Raw genomic sequence first — 21,537 nt, 5'->3', positions numbered from 1 at the left:
GTTAGCAAATGCAAGGAGCTTTAGATAAAGTGGTGGAATGGAGAAGAGAATGGGGGTGTAGATTCTCAGTGGGAAAAACATATATAAAAATAAAGTGTTTTCTTTGAAAATAAAAGATTTGATGAAAGACTATCAAAAGTAAATCATGACACCACAAAAAATATATAGAAAGTGTAAAAATTCATCCAGTTTTATAAAATAAATGAAAACTAATAAAATGAAGTAACAAATTGACTCCAATATTTTTCCATATCACACTAAAGTTTTCAGACTATGAGCAATTAACACCCATAAAGGACTGATTATGGAAATGGAATGATTCTTTTGTATTGAAAACTGCTGCTAATAATTATTCTATTGTCTATAATATTGTGACCATTGGTTCCCGTCTCACACCTAGATTGCCTACACTTCTTCATTTCATTGTTGTTGTGTTTAGGAGAAATGCGCGAGAAACGCGGCACGTTTACATTAATCTACAGCCCGCCTCCAGCAGCGCAACACGTTAAAATTAATCTACACCCCACCTCCAGCAGCACGACACACGTTTACATTAATCTACACCCCCGCCTCCAGCAGCGCGACATGTTTACATTAATCTACACCCCGCTGTAACGGAAAAAGGTCAATTTAGCTCAAAGGGAATCATTTAAGATTTCAAAGGGAATTTGAACAGAATCACTGTTTCACGGCTGGTCACTGAGACGCCCTGCGATTCAGTGAACGAGCCGTTTAACATCAAATCTGCGCTGGATACTAATATCCAAACTATAGTGAAACACTATCAATTAGCACAGTAACAAGATCGGCAGTTTAAGACATTAACTTGTAAGCACAAAACACAAGATACTTCTCTTTTCAATATGAATAAGGCTTTATTAAATAAATCTAAGACATATAAACTAATCTAACACATAAACGCATGCACTCACACATTCATACAAGTTGCCGGAAGATCGAAAGTTAGGAAAAGATGAGTTTAAGAGAATGGAAATATGGAATCCCAAGTTTACAGCAATACGTTAAATTGCATAGACATGAACAACCATCAATCACGTAATTAGCCCTTGCATTGAGTTCCTCAATGAGGTTAAAATTATATTAGATACACCAGTAAATGTCACAGTCTGGAGTTAAAGTTACTTGCATCTCCTGTGAAGAAGGAGCCTCGGTGAAAGGGCTATCCGAGGTCGTTGATTGGCTGGAAGTTCAGTAGTGGCTGAAGTGACGTCTTGGGAAGCCTGTGGTTGTTGGGCGTTGGCTGAAAGTGCAGAGTCGTGTGGGCTGGTCGGAGTTGAACGGGCATCCGAGGTCAGGCGTCGGAGACTCGACGTTACAAAACTTAACTCAGAACACGAAACTCTCAAACGGAAAAGAAAAGAAATAAAGTTTGACGAGACTAGGTTGTGTTCCTTCTCATCGTGGCTAAGTAGCAGCAGGTGTGCAGGCTGAAGCACGCAGGAACCGCGCTCAAACATTGATGACTAAACAGCATGGCTAGAGAAGATAAAGCTAGGTAGCAAAGCTACAAGCTAAAAGCTAAGAGCAGGCATGACTGATAGCACAAGGAAGGCTAGAACTAAAAGCTAAAAGCAGACATGGCTAATAGCAGCATAGCTAGAGACTAAAAGCAAACTACAAGCAGACATGGCTGATAGCAGAAGCACTGCTAGAGACTAAAAGCAAAGATTTTATGGTGTCCTAAGTATTTAAACCGGCCTGTTGGCCACACCTCAAATGTTGTCTTGACCAATCAGATATTGTCTTGGCTCGGGGGTATCATAAATTATATTTTATCTTACCAAGCATGTGGTCCGAATTTTCCTGCTCTGGCAGTGTCTAATTTTGGACATGATTCCTATAACACGAATATGATACATGGGACAAATAAATTATTGTCTGAACTAATTCAAGCAAGCAGATTGGATCACAGACATACCAAACATAATTACGAATCGTTAAGCTATGCCATAGTTATAAAAAAAACAGACACAATAAGTGATTAAAACATGATAGTCAAATGTGTGGGTTACACATAAATGAATATGGAGTGAAGCGATGGACTGATTCATTTATAAGTCTTTTTAGTTCATTCTGGTCCATATACATGTACAAAAAGCAGTTTCTTTGCCATTCTCATGACAAAGACTTTTCTGTGAAGACAGAGGTTTAAAGCCCTTCCCCCCTTAGGAATTTCAGTCTGGTTCTGCTGGGTGGGGGAAGTCAATGGAAGTGTTTAACTCATAGGTTTCCATGTGATGTCCAGCATTGCATTTCAATTATGAACAACAAATTTGACAATCTCTTCTTCAAATTAAAATTGTCAATAATTGTTCTAGTGGTGTTAATGTTGAAAGCTGTTGTGTGAACAAGTTGGTTGGTAATCTGCTTGGTTCTTGTGGCACTAGAACTGATTTATGACTTCCTGAGGAATTCGGCTCCGTGTTTCAAACACCACTTTGATAGACTCTTTAATTTGTCTGGTTCAACTCATTTCTGTTACACCGCCTCCAGCAGCGCGACACATTTACATGAATATTCACCCCGCCTCCAGCAGCGCGACACATGTTCATATTAATCTACACCCCGCCTCCAACAGCACAACACATGTTTACATTAATCTACACACCACCTCCAGCAGCACGACGCACGTTTACATTAATCTACACCCCGCCTCCAACAGCACAACACATGTTTACATTAATCTACACACCACCTCCAGCAATGCGACATGTTTACATTAATCTACACCCTGCCTCCAGCAGCGCAACACTTTACATTAATCTCCACCCCGCCTCCAGCAGCGCAACATGTTTACATTAATCTAAACCCCGCCTCCAGCAGCGCAACACTTTACATTAATCTCCACCCCGCCTCCAGCAGCGCAACATGTTTACATTAATCTACACCCCGCTTCCAGCAGCACAACACATGTTTACATTAATCTACACCCCACCTCCAGCAACGCGACATGTTTACATTAATCTAAACCCCGCTTCCAGCAGCGCGACATGTTTACATTAATCTACACCCCGGCTTCAGCAGCCAACACGTTTACATTAATCTACACCCCACCTCCAGCAGCCAACATGTTTACATAAATCTACACCCTGCCTCCAGGAGCGCGACACATGTTAACAATAATCTACACCCTGTTTTTTATTTATTTGGCTTTTATATAATTTTTTTTTTTTTTTATGTAATTTTTATTTATTTTTATTTTTTTATCCCTTCTCCCCCTCAATCACTAATTTATAGAAATAGATTTTGAATTTACTTACTGGTCCTCACTCCAGAACAGAAGGGGGCGGTAATGCATCGGATGGCAACCGCCATTAAAAAAAAGAAGAGGAAGAAGAAGAAGAACTCGCACGTCATCACATCTGACCAATGATAGAGCACGGCAGTGGAGTTGTGCTCCGCCCCCTCAGTGCATGAATGTTCAGTTTCAGGATTCCTTTCCACCGACTTATTTCACGCTGTGCTGTCATGGCCTCAAAGGTACAGTCAAATGATAAAAATATGATTTAGAACAAGCTCCTTACATGTGTATTTGACTTTGTATATTGCAACAGAACGCAGATTGTTCAGCCCCAGCAGCTGAAAAGCAGCTCTGTGTTTTTCAGACAACTTCCGCGTCACATGCTGAAAGGCAGATAATCAGTTTAACGTTAAACACGTACATGCTGTGGCTGCTTTATTCTGTGATTGCTGTACTCAGTGTATGTTCTCGTGTCTGGCTGTGAGTAATGTAATGTATATTACTCTGCGGTGTTTCAGGTTCTCCGGGAGGCGGCGGAGATCGCTCAGTTGTACCGGGATCAGTGTCGGTTCCCGGCGTTGTGTCGCGCTGATGTGGGACCGGTGATCACATCACGCTTCGGCGGACAATACTGCAATGTTTATACAGGTCATTATCATCACTGAAACACCAAACGAACTACTGAAAGACACAGATCAAACTCATTTGAACAGTTAAAACTGATCAGATTTAAACCATCCACCATAATGTAAACACCTCCATGGGTCTGAGCTTTTAGTTCTTGCTCTTGAGCAGAGACAGATTAGGGGCCTGTTGATGTGTGTGTCATCCAGGGTCACACTTTCCTCAGACGTGTGTTTACACTCCACAGAAGAGACGTTTAATATGTTAAGTAGGCCTGTACAGCACTATTATAAGTAATATAGAAGGTAATATTATGTTTATTGTCATATTTAAGTTATCGATAAAAACACTATTATAACAAGATAATGTTCATTTTATTCTAATATATTTATTGCAATTTGTTTTCTATATTTCTATAATAAAAGGACATATGTGATATTTTGCATTATATAATTAGCATCAAGCAAGCAGTATCAGTCTTCTTCTCAGAGATTAAAAGATTAAAGAAATAACAAATGATTGCACAACCCTCGATTAGGTGGCGATATGCAGTATGTAACCGCTCATTGAACAAAAGAAGAAGAAACTGAATGGATAGTAAATGGTGCAGCAGCTCTGCCAAACAGAAGAGACTTCAGGATCATTGAAATGGCAGATAGCACTAAAGATATGGAAACATGGAGTTTATTAGAGTACACACAGAGTGAACACGCTCCACCTGCAGACCTAACTGCTGCAGACGCTTTCCTCTAAACTGGATATTTCAACTGAATTATCCCAAGAACTTGATTTAAGAACTGACCTCTACTTCCGTGTTTTCAAGATATGATTGAGTTACTGCTCGGTTTCATCTTTGTGTTGCCCTGATGCACCAGTAATACACAAGTCAGACAGAACTCTTGTCTGATTCAGTGGAAGCGTTAATCTTTGTAAGATCTCCTCAGACATCTTAAAGTGGTTTATTTGTGAAGTATCTGATAAAGCATTGTTTATCCAGCAAACATGCTGTGTGTAGCATACCAGCAAAGAACTTTTTTTTTTTTTTCAAAACACATTGTTTCAAAGCAGCTTTCAAGAATTAGTAATGCTAATGTTTTGGATAACTTACTGAGCTCAACGTTAATGCTTGCCCGGGACAAATGTGAAAGAGAATAAGTCTCATATATAACATCACATGACCAAGAGTCCCGACTTTCAACACGACTGCAAATGTGATATTTATTTTGTACAACTTTATGGTAAATAAACAAAGAATATTAACTGACTTATATTCTAGACACATTATTGATTGTTTTTGCTCTATTTCACTAACAAAAACAGCTCTAAGCAAAGCCGCCGCAGCAGTGCATCTGCGAGCAACACTTCTCTTTCTGAATGATTCAGCATGTCTGAACGAGTCAGTGATTCAGTGAGTCATTCATAAAGACACTTGAATGAGTCAGCCGTTTGAACGAATCAGTTGAATCAATGATTCACTCATTAAAACAGTGACTTGACTACTGGTGGTTTAATATCATATAAAGTATCATTGCATTTTTACAACATTTCATATTTGTATGTTTAAAAAAAAACATTTATCTAATAAAATTATTTATTTATCTGCAATTTGTAGTAAATGAATTTATAGCACCTCTTCTCTTTATTGAACCGCTACAGCTTCTGTGTTTCCTCTGCTGGGGACAGATGGAGTTTGCTGAACAACCATATCGTGGCTTATTATCCTAACTTAATACATTGATCAAATTTACGAATTTGACGTAAATGGTGATGTGTGCATTTAATCAGATTAGGAAAATATTGTCCTTCATAAAGTTTAAAAAGTGTAACAGCAATCAATTTAAGACAAATATCACAAATATGCTGATTAAAGTAATACATAGAAGAGCACTGATGAGACCATTGCTTCAGAGTAAATTACATTTATGCCAAAAAACAAGTAACCAGTAACTTTTTTTCCAAAGGGCCAACAGATGTCAGAGCTTAATGTCGAGTCCACATTGAGCAGTTCAGAGTCTTATAAGGTTCAGGTTTATTTTGTAATTCATAAACGCATGTTATGAATCATCTCTGACAGGTGAGTTTCTGTCTTTCAGAGTGGACTCAGCGGGATTTGGAGAGGAATGAAAATGTGAAGTTTTGTCGTCAGTACATTGTGTTTCATGATGACACATCAGTGGTCTACTCCGGACCCTCAGGAAACTGCACCGAAATCAAGGGAGAGTAGGTCCACCTTTACTCATATGTGATCAGAGAAAGAGCATTTACTCCAGTCATGTGGCTCTAAACCTGTAAGACCTGTTTCCTGTGTGGAGCACAACAGTGTTCTGATGAATGTTTCAGAGGGGTTTTCCCGTACGGGTTTGGATCCACATGAGCACATGTCATCGAATCTTTCATTGTTCACCGAGTGCTTCCCCTGGCTCTGTGTTCAGGCTGCTCAGTGTGGACTCTCCGTCCGGAGACATGAAGGCTGTGCTGAGAGAGAGCACCATTAAAGGAGAAGACAAGCAGCTCCTGGAGGTCAGATCCATGCCATCTCTGCTGCGAATACTAAATATTCACTTGACTTTGAAATGATCCGCTCTATAGATATATTTTGGCTGTGTCAGTGAAGTCAGTGTAGGGTATGTGCATCAGTCCCAGTGTCATAGCTCCAGCACATTCTTCTGTTGATCGTTTTCAGTCACGTGACCTGGTGGACAAAACATCCACAGAACTGCAGCACAAGGCGGTCAATGTTCGGTCTGTTCCAATCCAGAAGTATTTAGATCATCTCTCAATAGAATAAAACAAAGATATGTGAACAAAATGCAAGTTTTGGCCATGAGCAATCCATATAAAGCACCCGCTGCAATATATTTAAATAATATTTCCATCACTTAAAACAGCAGGACATTATAAAACGTTTAATGTGAAAACACTTTAAAACGGCGATGTTAAAAGATCAAATTCAGTACACACCTTATTGATATTTCAAATATAAATGAACTGAAATGGTTAAAATACTTCATAATCTTTAATCACACATCAGCAAGGCCTTCTGTTGGGTGCGTAGCTGAAAAAGGAAAACGTACATATCTTAATAAGATTGTAAATGAAGATTAGTAATATTATTTCTGTCTATGAAGTGACCGGTTCAGGATGATTTGTCTTTTAGTGTTCGCTCTCTCTGTGTCTGTCTAGATCTGGCACAAGAACAGGAAGCTGAAGTGTCTGAATCTGACGACTCTCAACAAACACGGCAAAGTGTATGAAGATGGTAAGAGGAAACACTCACACCCAGCGTATCAGGCTCCAGAGCGACTAAATACTGCTGCGATCTCTGTAGATGAGCACAGAAGGCTTTCCTCTCAGCTTTTACAGCTCTGTCTGTGTTGTGGCCATCAACAGGAGCACCTGCTGTACATCATGGCTCTGGTCCATTACAGACGCTTACTTCACATCTGCTTCTGTGTTTTTCTAACTACTGCACGACTCTAATTTATTCATGAGGAGCCTTGCATGTGTGCATTCACCCATCAGATCAGCCGACATATATCAGCACACCGTTACCATTACTGATAACGACATATGGAGTGTGATACAATATGAACAAGGAGAAACAAAACATGCTTTTTTAAACGGCCGCTTCCCCTGAGCTGCTTATCTTGTGTTAGTTGATGCCAGGCATCATAAAGGCCTTTTTATAGTGTGTGGTCATTATTAAAGTCTATGTAAGTCTATGAAGAACCTTTTTTTTTCTTTCTGCATATTGGGTGAACATGACCAAGTTGTAGTCTGTAATACTTTTTTTAGGTTCTTATTTGTGTCTTTATCATGGTTTTAGTTTTTCAAATACATTTCTAGTTATTTTATCTTACAAAGTTTTTGCAAAAAAAAAAAAAAGGCCACAACCACAGTGCTGAACTGAGCAAGATATATATATATATATATATATATAATATTTTTATTTTATTTTATTTTTCTCTACAACTATGAGGTAAATATGAATGTCGAACCCAAACATGAATGGAGGCTGTGTCTGGATCATGCTGGGGTCTGTTTAAATGAAACTGGTCGACAGTGTTTGGCTCCATTACTGTCTGAATGTGTTTACAGTGCCACCTTCAGGTCAAGAAACTGGAAAACTCTTTCATTTGTGTAACTTGTGTCCTGAAGTCATGTTTTGTGTGTTAATGTAAGCGTATTATGCAGTGAAATCAATCTTATTCTCAGTCTGATCGTCAGCGCTTGTGTTCTCTGTTCTCAGATCAGTTCGGCTGCTTGATCTGGTCTCATTCAGAGACTCACCTCCTGTATGTAGCTGAGAAGAAACGACCCAAGACAGAGTCATACTTCCAGGTCACAAGCACAGATGATCACACAGAGCACACATGCTTTCTTTGATTCTGGATCTGACCTCATGTTCTGTTAAACAGCAGGGGCCTGAGACGGGTCTCCTCACTGACGAAGAGGACACCATCAAGACCGACAAGAAGGAGGAGACCGTCCTGGTACAAGTCTGCCATCATATGTGACCCTGGAGCACAAAACCAGTCATGGGGGATATGTTAAACAACAGCCAAAAAAACAGTGTATGGGACAATATCATTGATTTTTCTGTTATGCCAAAAATCATGAGGATATTAAGTAAAGATCATGTTCCATCAAGATATTTCGTAAATTTCCTACTGTAAATATATCAAACCTTCATTTCTGATTAGTAATATACATTAAGAACTTCATTTGGACAACTTTTAAAGTAAATTTCCTCAATATTTTGATTGACAATAGTCCTATCCTAACAAACCAAACATCATCAATGGAAAGCGTATATTGACCCTTATGACTGGTTTTGTGCTCCAGGGTCAGATGAAGATGAGTCGTCTTCTCTAATCATTTCAGTTTGATTGGTGCTGGGAATGACTGTGTGTGTGTGTGTGTCTGTGTGTGTGTGTGTGTGTGTGTGGGGCAGGGTCAGCAGTTTGAGTACTATGAGGACTGGGGTGAAGCTCTGGTGAATAAAAGCAGCCCAGTGCTCTGTGTGCTGGACATCGAAGGCAGTAACATCACTGTTCTGGAAGGAATCCCCGCGAACATCTCGCCAGGACAGGTACACCCTCTGCGCTTGTGTTCGGGTTCAGCTTTACTGAACGTGATATTGGTTTCACCTGTAATGAGTGTTGACATCTCGATATTAAGGCTGACAGGAGAAAAAAATCATAATCCCTGAAACAACAGCACTCATGTTCAGCAGGATGTGTGTGCATTACAATATGCGGTGGTGTTTTGTCTCTAAATTGCTGTAAATGAGAGACATGTTCTGTCAATATGATGGGGTGTAAGGACTTTCATTATCATTATTAGATGCCTTGATAATGACAGTGGGTCATTTATTATTATTTTTTTTATGGATGTCATTGAAGGAGAGGCTTTAGGTACACTGACCTTTGTGAGGAAGCAACTAATCACTTTATTAACTGACAGCCTGCCCACTAACCTTTAAAGGGTAACTAAACCCAGAGCCTGACTCCACCCACTGACACTATTTGAAAAATGCTGAAAAGTGGGAGGAGCACAGCGGAGGTAGAGGGGACGAACCGAGGGCGGGGCTGAGCTGGTGGGCGTGAACCCGCAGTGACGGATTGATTGACAGCTGCTGTCAGAGATGCTCAAATGGAGAGTGACTGTGATGACCCAAGTAGCTTTGCAACAGAGCGTTCATTTGAAGTAGAGAACTTTTCTCACCTACCTTCACCTGAAGTGGAGGATGTCGAGGTGTCTGTTCATATCACTGTGGTCTTAACTCCCGCATCGCGACGCTTTTCAGCGTGAGCTGTGTGGAGAAGCCCATCTCCACCTCCATTGCGTTGGAGAAGCAATCCCGTGTAAAACGCAGTTTGGACACTCCAGCTCTAGGCGGGAACTCACGGTCTTCCAGGCTAAGTGCATGCAACCACTGGCGCCTAATTGTAAAGTCTGCTGGTAAACTATGCAGTCCAGCAGCGCTGTCACAACCAGCAACACTACACCTCCGTACCATCCTGAGCACTGTACTAAATACAGATACATCTACACCAACTTGAAGCTATGCTAACTGATGCAATACTATGCTACTAACTAACTATGCTTCTAACAATGATAACGTTACACTAACAACTATGCTAATTAACTACATAGGTTACATGAAATAATATAAATAACTATATAAATGCTATGCTAAATAGATGCTATAATAGTCTATCCTGGTCGTTTTCATTACTCGCAATCCCTACACCTGACTCCCTACACAAACAAGATCAACCAAGGAAAGCTCGTACAGAGGGGCGTGGTGAGCTGGAAACTGCTTGCGTCACCTGCCACCGCAACATCCAATACGAAAAATCACCTGCAGTAGCCACCGTGCAACCTGAAGAGGGCAGCACTCAGACGTTTATACACCATATATTGTAGAATTAAAACACTTTATACTCAAATGTCCAAAAAGTTACTCGAATCAATGAACAGCATTAATAAAGCCCCATTCTTACAGGTCATTAACTAAAAAAAGTTGGTTTAGGGTTTAGTTACTCATAGTTATTGGCAGTTAACATTGCCAATAAATAAATAAATAAAAGTGTGTGTATATATATATATTTTGATTTTAAATAATAGATTTGAAAATTAAAATAGAAATGAACTATTTCATGCACAATGTTTATATTGTGTTGAGTAAGCAAACGGATGATTTTTCCAGTATGTGACAGCAGCTGTCAAACAGAGAAACAGTGATGATGATCTGCAACTTACTGGATTCAGAGTTGAACCAAAAGCCTTGGTTTGGCAACAGAATGACCCCAAACATCAGAACTACCTTAATGAAAAGAACAATGCAGTTTAAACACCACAAATAGATGTTTTGCACGGTTTTAATCTCAAATTATTATTAGTTGTTTTTTTTTTATTGTTTTTATGCAGATAAAATATACATATATTTGTTAAACTGCTAAAACCCATTTAGATTGAAACAGACTCTTTATTGTAAGCTCAAAGTTATTGTTCTTCTTAAATATCAATGCAAGATGAATGTAAACCAAACTCTCGTCCGCAGGCATTCTGGTCTCCCAATGACACAGGGCTTGTGTTTGTGGGGTGGTGGCACGAGCCATTCAGACTGGGGCTCAAATACTGCGCCAACAGAAGGTGAGTGATGGGAAATGTCTGTCTGATGGTTTTTCAGTTGTTTAAATGCACAAAGTGTGCCAGCATACTAACAGCAGTGTCATTTCTGCAGGTCGTCTCTGTTTTATGTGGATCTGGCTAGTGGAAAATGTGGTAAGCTGTGCATTTCTGGTGCATTTTTCCATCTCAAACCATTCTGTACAGAACATGCTCCTGTGTAATTATCATGTGACAAGAGAGGAACACACAGTACCTTTGTAGCACATAGCTTTATTATGACCTGTGAGTCCTAAAAGATCTGCAAAGAGCTTTTTCAGGGTTGGCTCTCATTGATGTCACTTTAAAATGCATGTCACAAAAGTATGTCACTATGGGAGTAAGGCAAGGATGATCTCTTAAGATATTCTTCATTTTGCGAGGAAGGGGTTTCTCTTGAGCAGGTATTTCAGCCCCATTACCTTGAGAACAGATTCACTGACTCACAGGTAGCATCCAGTTTGAAAGTCTGCATCATCTTTTGAGTCAGATTCCTAAGTTTAATCAGTCAGTTAGAATAAGAAGACATTTGGGCTGTTACCAAGCAAAATAAATCTCTATCCACATAATTCATCTTTGCAATGCAGAGGAAACACTGCATTTACACAGTTTAATGCTGTTCAGAGGCACATGGAATGATTTAAAGGGGTCATGTGATGTTGCTAAAAATAACATTATTTTGTGTATTTGGTGTAATAAAGTTTCTGTGGTTTAAGGTAAAAAAAAAAAAAACAATTATTTTCCACATAATGTACATTATTGTTTTCCTCTATGGCCCACCTTCTGAAACATGATAATTTTTACAAAGCTCATCGTTCTGAAAAGCGAGTTGTGCTCTGATTGGCCAGCTATCCAGTGCGTTGTGATTGGCTGAATGCCTCAAGCATGTGACAGAAATGTTACGCCCCTCAACAAACTGATGTTGTCTCCTGGTGCGAGAAGACAAAACCAATAAAACCATTACAAATGAGGCATTCATTGCATCCAGTGGGGACATAATTACTGATTATAATAACTTATACTGTCTTTTTACGTGTTCTGTTGTGTTTTTCGCTGCTTAAACATAAAAGCATGTCTGCATTTGTGATTGGAGAAACTACTAACACAGCTCTTCTCTACATTGCTCAAAACTCATGTTTGAATCATCAGTGACAAATCCTTTACAGATGAAAACATACTTACAGACTGTGAGTCAGAAGCCAGACTGAACTTGCAGAGTTAGAACTGCCCCACTTTATAGAAACAGACACCGACATTGTGGACTACTCTCACAGGAAACAGTCCTTGTCCTCCGCAGAAGCAATGCACACATCTGAATATTTGGGTTCATGAAGTTCCCATTAGGTCTTGTTAAGCTAAGAATTTTCTATGAATTATCAGAACCTCTTTAAAGCAGGTGCTTCCTGTTTTCCTCACCATCGTTATATGTTTCAGAATGTCCTGAAAGTTATCTTTCTCCTCAGAACAGTTATCATCTAGCTCCAGTGCTGTCTGCTCTCCTCGGCTGAGTCCTGACCACTGCCGTGTCGTTTATATGGAGTGTGGTGTCTTCGGTCCACACCAGCAGTGCAACCGTCTCTGTATGGTGTGTATTCTCTGTGCGTTCAATTCTTAAAGAATCGCAGTAAGTTTAGAATTCATTTATTTAATATTTTAATAATTACCAAGAAGATTCCTCATTCAAAACGTATTTAGTGCAAAGCCCATTCAGCCCAATTATTGCATTGCCCACACACTATATTAGGACTAATAAATGAGTGAACAGGTGACTGATTCAGAAGCAGCTTCAGGTTCTCGGGGCAGGGGGTGTTTATAGTCTGAGTGATCAAATGTGGGTAACTTTAATGGAGCTGTGGTTTGGTTGCAGTATGACTGGTACACCAAGCAGACAAGTGTTGTGGTTGATGTGGTGCAGAGAGCCAGACCGGGTATGTGCATGCAGTCAAACTATTCTTCATTCATTTATTGGTTGGTAAAGAAATGATAAAAGTTCAGAAAACGTGTTATTCAGATGAAGCTCTCTGACCAGTTTAATGTATTTGTGTGTTTGTTAACTCTGTGTGTGTCAGATGGTTTCAGTGGGATCTACAGCTCAATGCTTTCTCCCCGCTGCTGGTCAGCTGACAGTCAGCGTGTGCTTCTGTCCTGTGCTCAGAGATGCCGAAAGGTACTGTAACACCTCTCTCATACTTGCAGCTGCATTCATGATCACGGTTTCCATTGACACACAGCTTGTAATATATACTTGCACAAAGTGATAAAGACTTCTAATCGTAACACGTGGCACAAGGCCTATAAAATGAAGCAAAGCCTTTTACTAAGGTATAAGGGTTTCTTTTGGTTCAGCATCACACACACACGACGCCGGCTGCACTAACTAACACTTCTCCCAGCGTAGACGATGCACGCCACGCCGAGTGATGGTTCTCATTACATTTAATCAAATACACATTAAAACATGAAGACGGCAGAGAAAGTAAAATACAATGAATGTGAAATGAATCAAACATTTATACTGCATTTTACAGTTTCTTCTAATTATCCCAGATCCCATGTAATATTTTACTGTGTAATTACATACAGAAATATATTTTGTGTTCGGTCAGTTACCTCTGTTGGCAGTGTGATAGCATATACCAAGATTCACGATTGCAATATTTTGCTTATACTGCACGAAAAACATTAAAACAGAATTAATTAATTAATTCACAGAATCCTAAAAACTAATCAGGTACGGACAAATTAGGATTTTTATAAGGTCTTTGTAAAACTGCTTAAGATAATGATTTCTTTATTCCTTGACATATAAAAATAAAGAAAAACAAATCCCCTTCTGTGTCATAGCTGCTAACTGAGTCTGTTTTGGGTTGAGAGTATGTTCGTTCATCTGTATCTGAACTATCATTCAATCCGTTTCTGTCGCTCCTGTGTTCCAGGATCTGTTGGTGGTTGATACTTCTACTGGAGAAGTCACGTCTCTCACCTCCCGTATGTAGAGCGCACTCTCTTATATAACGCATTACTGTACTTTACTGTACTGTACTGTAATCTGTCTGTGCTCTGTGCTGCTCCAGAGTCAGAGGAGGGGAGCTGGAGCTTGCTCAATATTCACAGAGATCTGATGGTGGTCAGCTGCTCTTCACCAAACTGCCCTCCAGACCTGGTATTCTCACACACATTCTCCATATCTCTCATTTTACTCTACTCGTTAAAGATGAATTACATTTGATTTGAAAGTAAACATTGCTTCATAAGGACCCGACACGATGCTAAAACAATGAATAACCGTAAGCCACGGGTGTCAGCTCCAGTCCTCATTAAACACACCTGACCCAGCTCATCAAGGTCTTCAGGATCCCTGTCTCAGTGTGTGTGTTCTTGTTCAGCTCCATCTCTCACACACACGTGCAGAGGACGGGTAAAACTATCTGGATGTTAGAAATCCCAGAAGACACTGCGGATAGATGCCTTTTAGCTTTAAACTTCCAACCTCAAGCACACATTTGTGACCGCTCGTGAGAGGAAACGTTTGTCACTATGTTGATTCTCATTTTAGTTGTAAAGTTGAAGAGAGAGCTTGCAGTACTTTGGACTGCCATATTAAAAGTAATCTTGACTTTGACAGCATAAGTAAAGTTAAATATGAATAGATTTACAAGAAAGCAGTTCTATTCTTTAATTCTTAAGACTGACTGAAAAACTCCAGGCAAATGTGAGCTGTTTGGACTTGGAGCTGCACCTCCAGGAGCAGCTTCTCTAATGAGATGATGTGATCTGCAGCGGGTGGGTTTCCTGCCAGAGAAGGGTTCTGAAAGCAAGGTGTCATGGGTCACGCTGGAGGAGACTCAACCTCAGGCGGATATCAGCTGGCAGACTTTAAACTTCAGCCCTCCACCTGAGGAGGACAACAGCCAGTACCGTAAGATCTGACTGACTGTGCATACACCAGATGTGGAAAAGTTAGGACACCCTGTTGAAACCCATGGTTTTCTGTATCAGGACATAAAAACAAACAAGGATCTGATCTTTGGCAGGTGTTAAAACGTAGAAATAAAACCTAAGATGAATAACATCACACTGTGTCATTAATGAAGCCAAGATTGAAAAGCCATGTTTAAATAAAATAAATGATAAATAAAATGTATACATATAGCAGACGCTTTTATCCAAAGTGACTTACACTGCATTCAGGCAGTTTTCACCTAACGCGTGTTCCCTGGGAATCGAACCCACAACCTCGCGCTGTTAATGTAATGCTGTACCACCGAGCCACAGGAACATATGTATGACAAACTAAGGACACCCTATGATTCAGTTGCCGTGAAGTGCAGATATAACTTGAAGTAATCTTTTTCTGTATGACTTTATCAGTGTCTCACATCGTTCTGGAGGAGCTTGGGCTCACTCTTTATTTTGTTGCTCAGGTTTATTGAGGTTCGTGGGATTTCTTTATGGCCAGCTCAGACAGATTGGTGTCTGTCTTGAGTGTGAATAAGCCTCCTCACTGTGGAATGATGCTCTTCAGATTGTTTGGAAAAGCTCTTGGTACTCTTCTCAGATTGATGGCAGCAACAATCGCCTGTTGATTGCTGATGTCTTTAACACACACGATGAAGGCTTAGACCAGCAAACTGCCAACACTTCTGCTTTTATAGAGCTGCTCACACTTGCTGATGGTCACTTAATCAAAGCCTGACTGTTGCTTACCCTCTTAATTCCTATGTTAACAGTAAGGGTGTTACATATATGTATAAGTGAAAGTGACGTGACATCCAGCAAAGTATGGTGACCCTGCATTTAACTTATTATAACACACACACACTGTGAACACACACTCGGAGCAGTGTTCATCATTTATGCTGCGGTGCCCGGGGAGCAGTTGTGTTTACTTTTTTTGGGGGGGCTGATACAGAAAACCATGGAATTCAATAGGGTGTCGTAACATTTCCACATGCCTGTATGTGATTGTGTGAACTTAAATGTCTCCAAATAAAGTTGTTCCATCAAAGCTCCTAGTGCTGTTAGATTAAATATCCGCACTCTTTGAATGCTCTACATGTGGTCAAATACACGATACTGTAACTGTTGTGTTTGTATGTGTGTGTTAGCTCTGTCTCTTTGCATGAAAGAATCAAATAACTCTGTTCTTCATCAGCTGGTTTGGACTTTAATGCTATCCTACTGAAACCAAAGGAAACGACAGCAGGAAGCAAACTACCTCTCATTGTCATGCCACACGGTCTGTTCTGTAGTATCCTTAATAACAAAGTAACTCCGTATTGATCCATTCGGCGTCAGTATGTTGTTTTGCTGATCTGTGTTTGGGCTCTGTGTGTCTGTCAGGTGGCCCTCATTCAGTGCTGGTGTCAGAGTGGTTCTTGTCCACATCAGTTCTGTGTAAGATGGGCTTCGGTGTCCTGCTTGGTGAGGAACAGTTCATGTTTACACTACACACCTCAAGTCCGTTCATCAGACACATGATAAAACCTTTCACTTCAAATGTGTAATAATGTGTGACCCTGGACCACAAAACCAGGCTTAAGTGTACACTTTTCGAAATAGAGATTTACACTGAAAGCTGAATAATAATCTTTCCACTGATTGTTTGTTTTAAGATCAGACAATATTTGTCTGAGATGCAACTATTTGAAAATGTGCAATCTGAGGGAGCAAAAAAATCTAAATACTGAGACATTCGCATTTGAAGTTGTCCAAATGAATTCCTAGCATTGCATATTAACAATCAAAAATTACGTTTTGATATATTTATGGTAGGAAATATACAAAATATCTTCATGGGACATGATCTTAATGATTTTTGGCATAAAAGAAAAATGTATTATTTTGCCCCATACATTGTTTTTTTTTTGGCTATTGCTAAAAATATACCTCAGCGCCTTAAGACTGCTTGTATGCTCCAGGTTCACAAATGTGACCAGTGCTGGCAAAATTAGTGTGAATGTGCACCGTCTAATTTTGAGCTACAGGCCATTGAAGTGAAAAATCTGAGGTTCTCGCAAAAATGAGTTAATTAAGCCCTGTTCTAGTGGTCCTAATGCTTCCAATGGTAATTAAACCTCTAAAATGATCTTTATTTGTATGTTTTCTGAGAGAAGTACCTTTTCCTCTGCTCACTTCTGGACGACTACTGCTGCTTGTCACCACAATATTGTTGCAAAGCACAGGAGTCTCATGAACATTCATAGAGAATTCTGTACATAAGTCTGAACCAGTAAAATATGATTATCATTGAAGTACATTGTTGCGAAATGTGTCTTGGCGAGATGCACATAAACATAATCTGTTATGTCTCTTTAATAACAAAGACAAAATAAACCACTATATTGTTATTATTATAGTAATTATTAAGAAATTAAATATCCAGCATTGCTTGGTGATTTTGCTTTGGAGTCTTCAGAAAACCTCGCTCAAGTCGACTCTATCGCCTTCAAACTGCTGTAGCTCAGTCACTTTCTTCTGTCCAATTACAACAAGTTAGTTATTATTTTTAAGTTATTGTAGAATGTGAAAATGAAGGTAACTAATTTTACGCAAATTTGATTATTTTGCAGCACATATATATTCACTGAACAAAATTATAAACACAACACTCTTGTTTTTGCCCCAATTTTTCATGAGCTGAACTCAAAGATCTTAGACTTTTTCTATGTACACAAAAGGCCTATTTCTCTCAAATATTGTTCACAAATCTGTCTAAATCTGTGTTAGTGAGCAATTCTCTTTCACTGAGATAATCCATCCTCCTCACAGATGTGGCATATCAAGATGATTAGACAGCATGATTATTGCTCAGGTGTGCCTTAGGCTGGCCACAATAAAAGGAGCATTGATTTCAGGTCTCTTTGATGAAAATTATTATTTTTTATTTAAAATCTTAAATGAATTTATTAATTTGAATTATACAAATTAAAGGTTATATAATGATTTACATATATATTTTTTTTATTTCATCTTTTAAATGTTTTTTATTAAGTAAAGACTGACAATGTTTACATGTGCCAAATACAGAATCACCGGACAAACATCACATCACAAGTCCAATCTCACAACTCGTGTGTGCGTGTGTGTGTGTGTGTGTGTGTGTGTGGGTGTGTGTCTAGGTATGTGGGAGCAAGCATGTATGAATGATTTTTATATATATGTGTATGTATGTGTGTGTGTGTGTGTGTGTGTGTGTGCGTTAGTTTATGTGTGTGTGTGTGTGTGTGTGTGTCTACAAAACAAAACCTTGAGATATAATGTAATTTTGTTTCTAGAACATTGTGTATAATGCCTAATCGTCCAGGAATGGTGAAAAACTCTTGATTATTAAAGGGTCATGATGAAACCCTGTTTCAGCACTGGTTAGTTCCAAAGACTATCTACTAGAATACCCAAGACATGACACTCATATAGTTTTGAATGGGCAAATGGTAATGGTAAAATAATACCATTGTGATTATTATTTTATTTTTTATAGTTCTATTTAGTGCGTCACACAAAGTGCAGTGGTAGCACCAAACCAGATGTCCAGGTGCTCTCATGAGAACAGACTGGTTCTCTCAACCCTCCACACAGTACGTCATGTTCTGCATGTTTTCCTGTTGCAGTGAACTACAGAGGCTCACTTGGTTTTGGTCAAGATAGCATCCTCTCCTTACCAGGAAACATCGGTACACAGGATGTAAAAGACGTGCAGGTAAACACTAATGTTTACTGAGCTCCTGCTCCCATCATCAGTGTAACCAAATATCTATAACGGTTCACTGCATTTTAAACATTTACAAATATATGTTAGTTGGAAGTAGATTGCATTTGGTTGTTGGAGGCTCTTCTGAAGTTATGTTTTGTGATTTCTACTTTCAACACTGCATACATGAGTATAAATCTACTGTTTGTTTCCCTCCAAACAGTTGGCAGTAGACAGTGTTTTGAAGCACGGTGACTTTGACGAGCAGAAGATCGCTGTGGTTGGAGGCTCTCATGGCGGATTCCTGGCTTGTCATCTGATTGGACAATATCCTGAGTTTTACAAGGCGTGTGTGGCCCGAAACCCCGTCACAAACCTGGCCTCCATGATCGGCAGCACAGACATCCCAGACTGGTAATGTGACATCAGTCTTCATATCAGGATATTAGACCGGTCACTAACGAATATTTAAGTCATCGAGAAATCGCTCGATTATTCTGATGATTATTTGTGTAACCAGATTATTTTTTGTGTGAAAACAAAGCCAAAACAAAGAAAACAATAGACTTATATATTACTTAGATATGTTATATATAAGCAATGAGGCAATAGTAATTTGTTACAATAAAATATCAGAAGCAAGTAATCATGGTTTTATGGAACAAAACGGTTAAAATAAATGTAGTAAAACAAGATAATCATAACTATGTATTATATCAGTAGGCGACAACGACAATTTAAATTATATTTTGTATGTATTTATGTATTAGCAGTTAATATTATTTGTTCATAAAGCACTTGCTATTCAATTCTGTATAGTATTATTTTTAAAGCATTATGTAGTTGTTTAATTGTATACACTAATTATTGTGCTAACCAACTCCTAATCCTAACAGACCTGATGGTAACTCTTTTGAAATAGTTAATCTTATTTAGATCAATATTTTATATATACAATATTTGTATATGTATTCATTAGCTGCATCACTACACGTCTGTAGTTAAATACTAGTTTACACCGCACAGTGAACGGTTTTGCACACCTAAATAGGCTAAATGGAGATTGCTGACATTGCCTCACACACTCAAGTTCATGCCAGCTCTTGCATCAAAAATAAGATGGAAGGATAAGATAAAATATTATAGTTTCCAGTGCTCTAGTCTTTGCATCTGTTGGTTTGATGTTTGAATCAAGTCTCCTCTGTTGCAGTAGAACTGGGAGAGATGGCACAGTCACACAAAAAACAGGTTCCTAGTAGAACCACTCAGTCGTCAAAATAATGCTCTCAGTCGTCAAAATAAAAGTCTGGTGTGCCATCAAAAATAAAAGTCCTGCGTCGAACACAATGGCCCAGCAGAAAAACCTATCAGCTGATACTGATATTTCCAAAAGGCCGACCACTACATTTAACTCCATTTTACTAGAAATGGTTTACATGCCGAATTGTGAAGTGTATCATTATATAAAACCTTTTTTTGAAACTGTGCATCTGAACTGTAAATCAGGCTTTTTACAGTCATTTTACAGTTTAATATGTTACTATTGACATTGCTCTAGTCTTAAATTTGAGCACAGAAATCCTCTAAAAACCCCAGTATAGTATGATGTATTAATACTTTTTTTTATATATACAGTAATACTTTTTTGAGGGGTGTTCTTGATGTAATATGAAAAAAACCTACAAAAAATGGGTTAATATAGAACTTCTTCCTTTTGATTTGTGTGTGTGTGTGTTCAGGTGTTTGGTGGAAGCTGGATATGAATATAACACAGATATTCATCTTGAACCTGCTATTCTGGAGCAGATGTTAAACAAGTCACCCATAAAACATGTCAGCAAGGTGAGCAGATGCTTTTCTGATGCATTTATGCATGTATCTGTTCCTTTATTTTTAATTTCTTAACTGCTTAGCTTGTAATATACATGGTTGTTTGTTGCTCAGGTAAAAACCCCAGTACTTCTGATGTTGGGGGAAGATGACAAGCGTGTTCCCAGCAAGCAGGGTATTGAATACTACAGAGCCCTGAAGGCATTGCAGGTACCAGTGAGGTAAGTACAGTGGACCTCACACTTTACACTAAACATTCCTCTGCTCTGGATCATTGGTTCATTGGTGTATGTGTGTCCACAGATTGTTGTGGTACCCAGGCAATAATCACTCTTTGTCCAAAGTTGACGCAGAATCGGATGGGTTCATGAACTCTGCTCTCTGGATCATCCAACATCTTTCTCTGTGATATCACTTCCTCTTCATAAATCATAACCAACTTTTATCACACTGTATTAAAGAGATTTTAGCATTTCTTTCATAAATATCAGCTTTGTTGTTGTCATATCGAGGCATCAGCTTGGTGCTTTTCCTTCAGACCACAAAGGGAAAACTCATCAAAATCTGTTTCTGTGTGATGCGACTTGAAGTAGTTCACAGACAAATTAATGTGATATTTAGTGAAATGGAATTTACACTAAATGGCATCTGAAAAGATTCAGTAATGGTTTTAGTTTTCAGATATTGACAAATGATATTTGTGCCAAACTGGTTACCGGTTCAGTGTAGCTAGTTACTTTGATTTTCCGATGGTCTTCTGCTTTTTGTAATATGGCTATTTTCTGGGATATGCACTAAATTACTTACTGTATTCTTTTCAATAAAAATACTTTCTGTATATCTGAAGAGTAACTTTCTGTGAAGCTGATTTGAAACTGATTGCGAAAGATGTGGTATTGTTGGAACATCAGTATCACCGTGAGCAGTAACAGAAGCTTGTGTCACTGAAATGCTA

The 21,537-nt window shown here is 39.0% G+C and overlaps 1 protein-coding gene across 2 annotated transcripts; it reads left to right on the top strand.

Moving 5' to 3' along the window:
* Window positions 1-3,364: 3,364 nt before the first annotated feature.
* On the top strand, window positions 3,365-21,428 carry apeh (acylaminoacyl-peptide hydrolase). 2 transcript variants are annotated; one of them, XM_052605259.1, is made up of 23 exons: window positions 3,365-3,501; window positions 3,781-3,910; window positions 5,980-6,106; window positions 6,319-6,406; window positions 7,070-7,145; window positions 8,136-8,227; window positions 8,308-8,379; window positions 8,841-8,978; window positions 10,956-11,047; window positions 11,139-11,179; window positions 12,526-12,647; window positions 12,930-12,990; window positions 13,132-13,229; window positions 13,999-14,050; window positions 14,137-14,225; window positions 14,843-14,981; window positions 16,218-16,301; window positions 16,406-16,486; window positions 18,673-18,761; window positions 18,976-19,166; window positions 20,492-20,594; window positions 20,697-20,803; window positions 20,886-21,428. In XM_052605259.1, the coding sequence occupies exons 1-23, from the start codon at window positions 3,439-3,441 to the stop codon at window positions 20,989-20,991; spliced, it is 2,241 nt and encodes a 746-aa protein (XP_052461219.1). In that variant the 5' UTR covers window positions 3,365-3,438; the 3' UTR covers window positions 20,992-21,428. The 2 variants fall into 2 exon arrangements, with proteins under 2 accessions (XP_052461219.1, XP_052461218.1); XM_052605258.1 differs by having other exon boundaries at window positions 8,305-8,379.
* Window positions 21,429-21,537: the final 109 nt, after the last annotated feature.

This window comes from Carassius gibelio, chromosome A8, assembly GCF_023724105.1.
Source record: "Carassius gibelio isolate Cgi1373 ecotype wild population from Czech Republic chromosome A8, carGib1.2-hapl.c, whole genome shotgun sequence".
In the NCBI taxonomy this organism is placed as follows: Eukaryota; Metazoa; Chordata; class Actinopteri; order Cypriniformes; family Cyprinidae; genus Carassius; species Carassius gibelio.
This window is presented reverse-complemented; position numbering and strand designations above follow the sequence as displayed.

Coding starts and splice junctions, on each gene's coding strand:
- apeh (XM_052605258.1), top strand. CDS start 3,439: ATGTTCAGTTTCAGGATTCCTTTCCACCGACTTATTTCACGCTGTGCT. Junction 3,502..3,780: donor GTGCTGTCATGGCCTCAAAG/GTACAGTCAAAT, acceptor GCGGTGTTTCAG/GTTCTCCGGGAGGCGGCGGA. Junction 8,228..8,304: donor AGACAGAGTCATACTTCCAG/GTCACAAGCACA, acceptor TCTGTTAAACAG/CAGGGGCCTGAGACGGGTCT.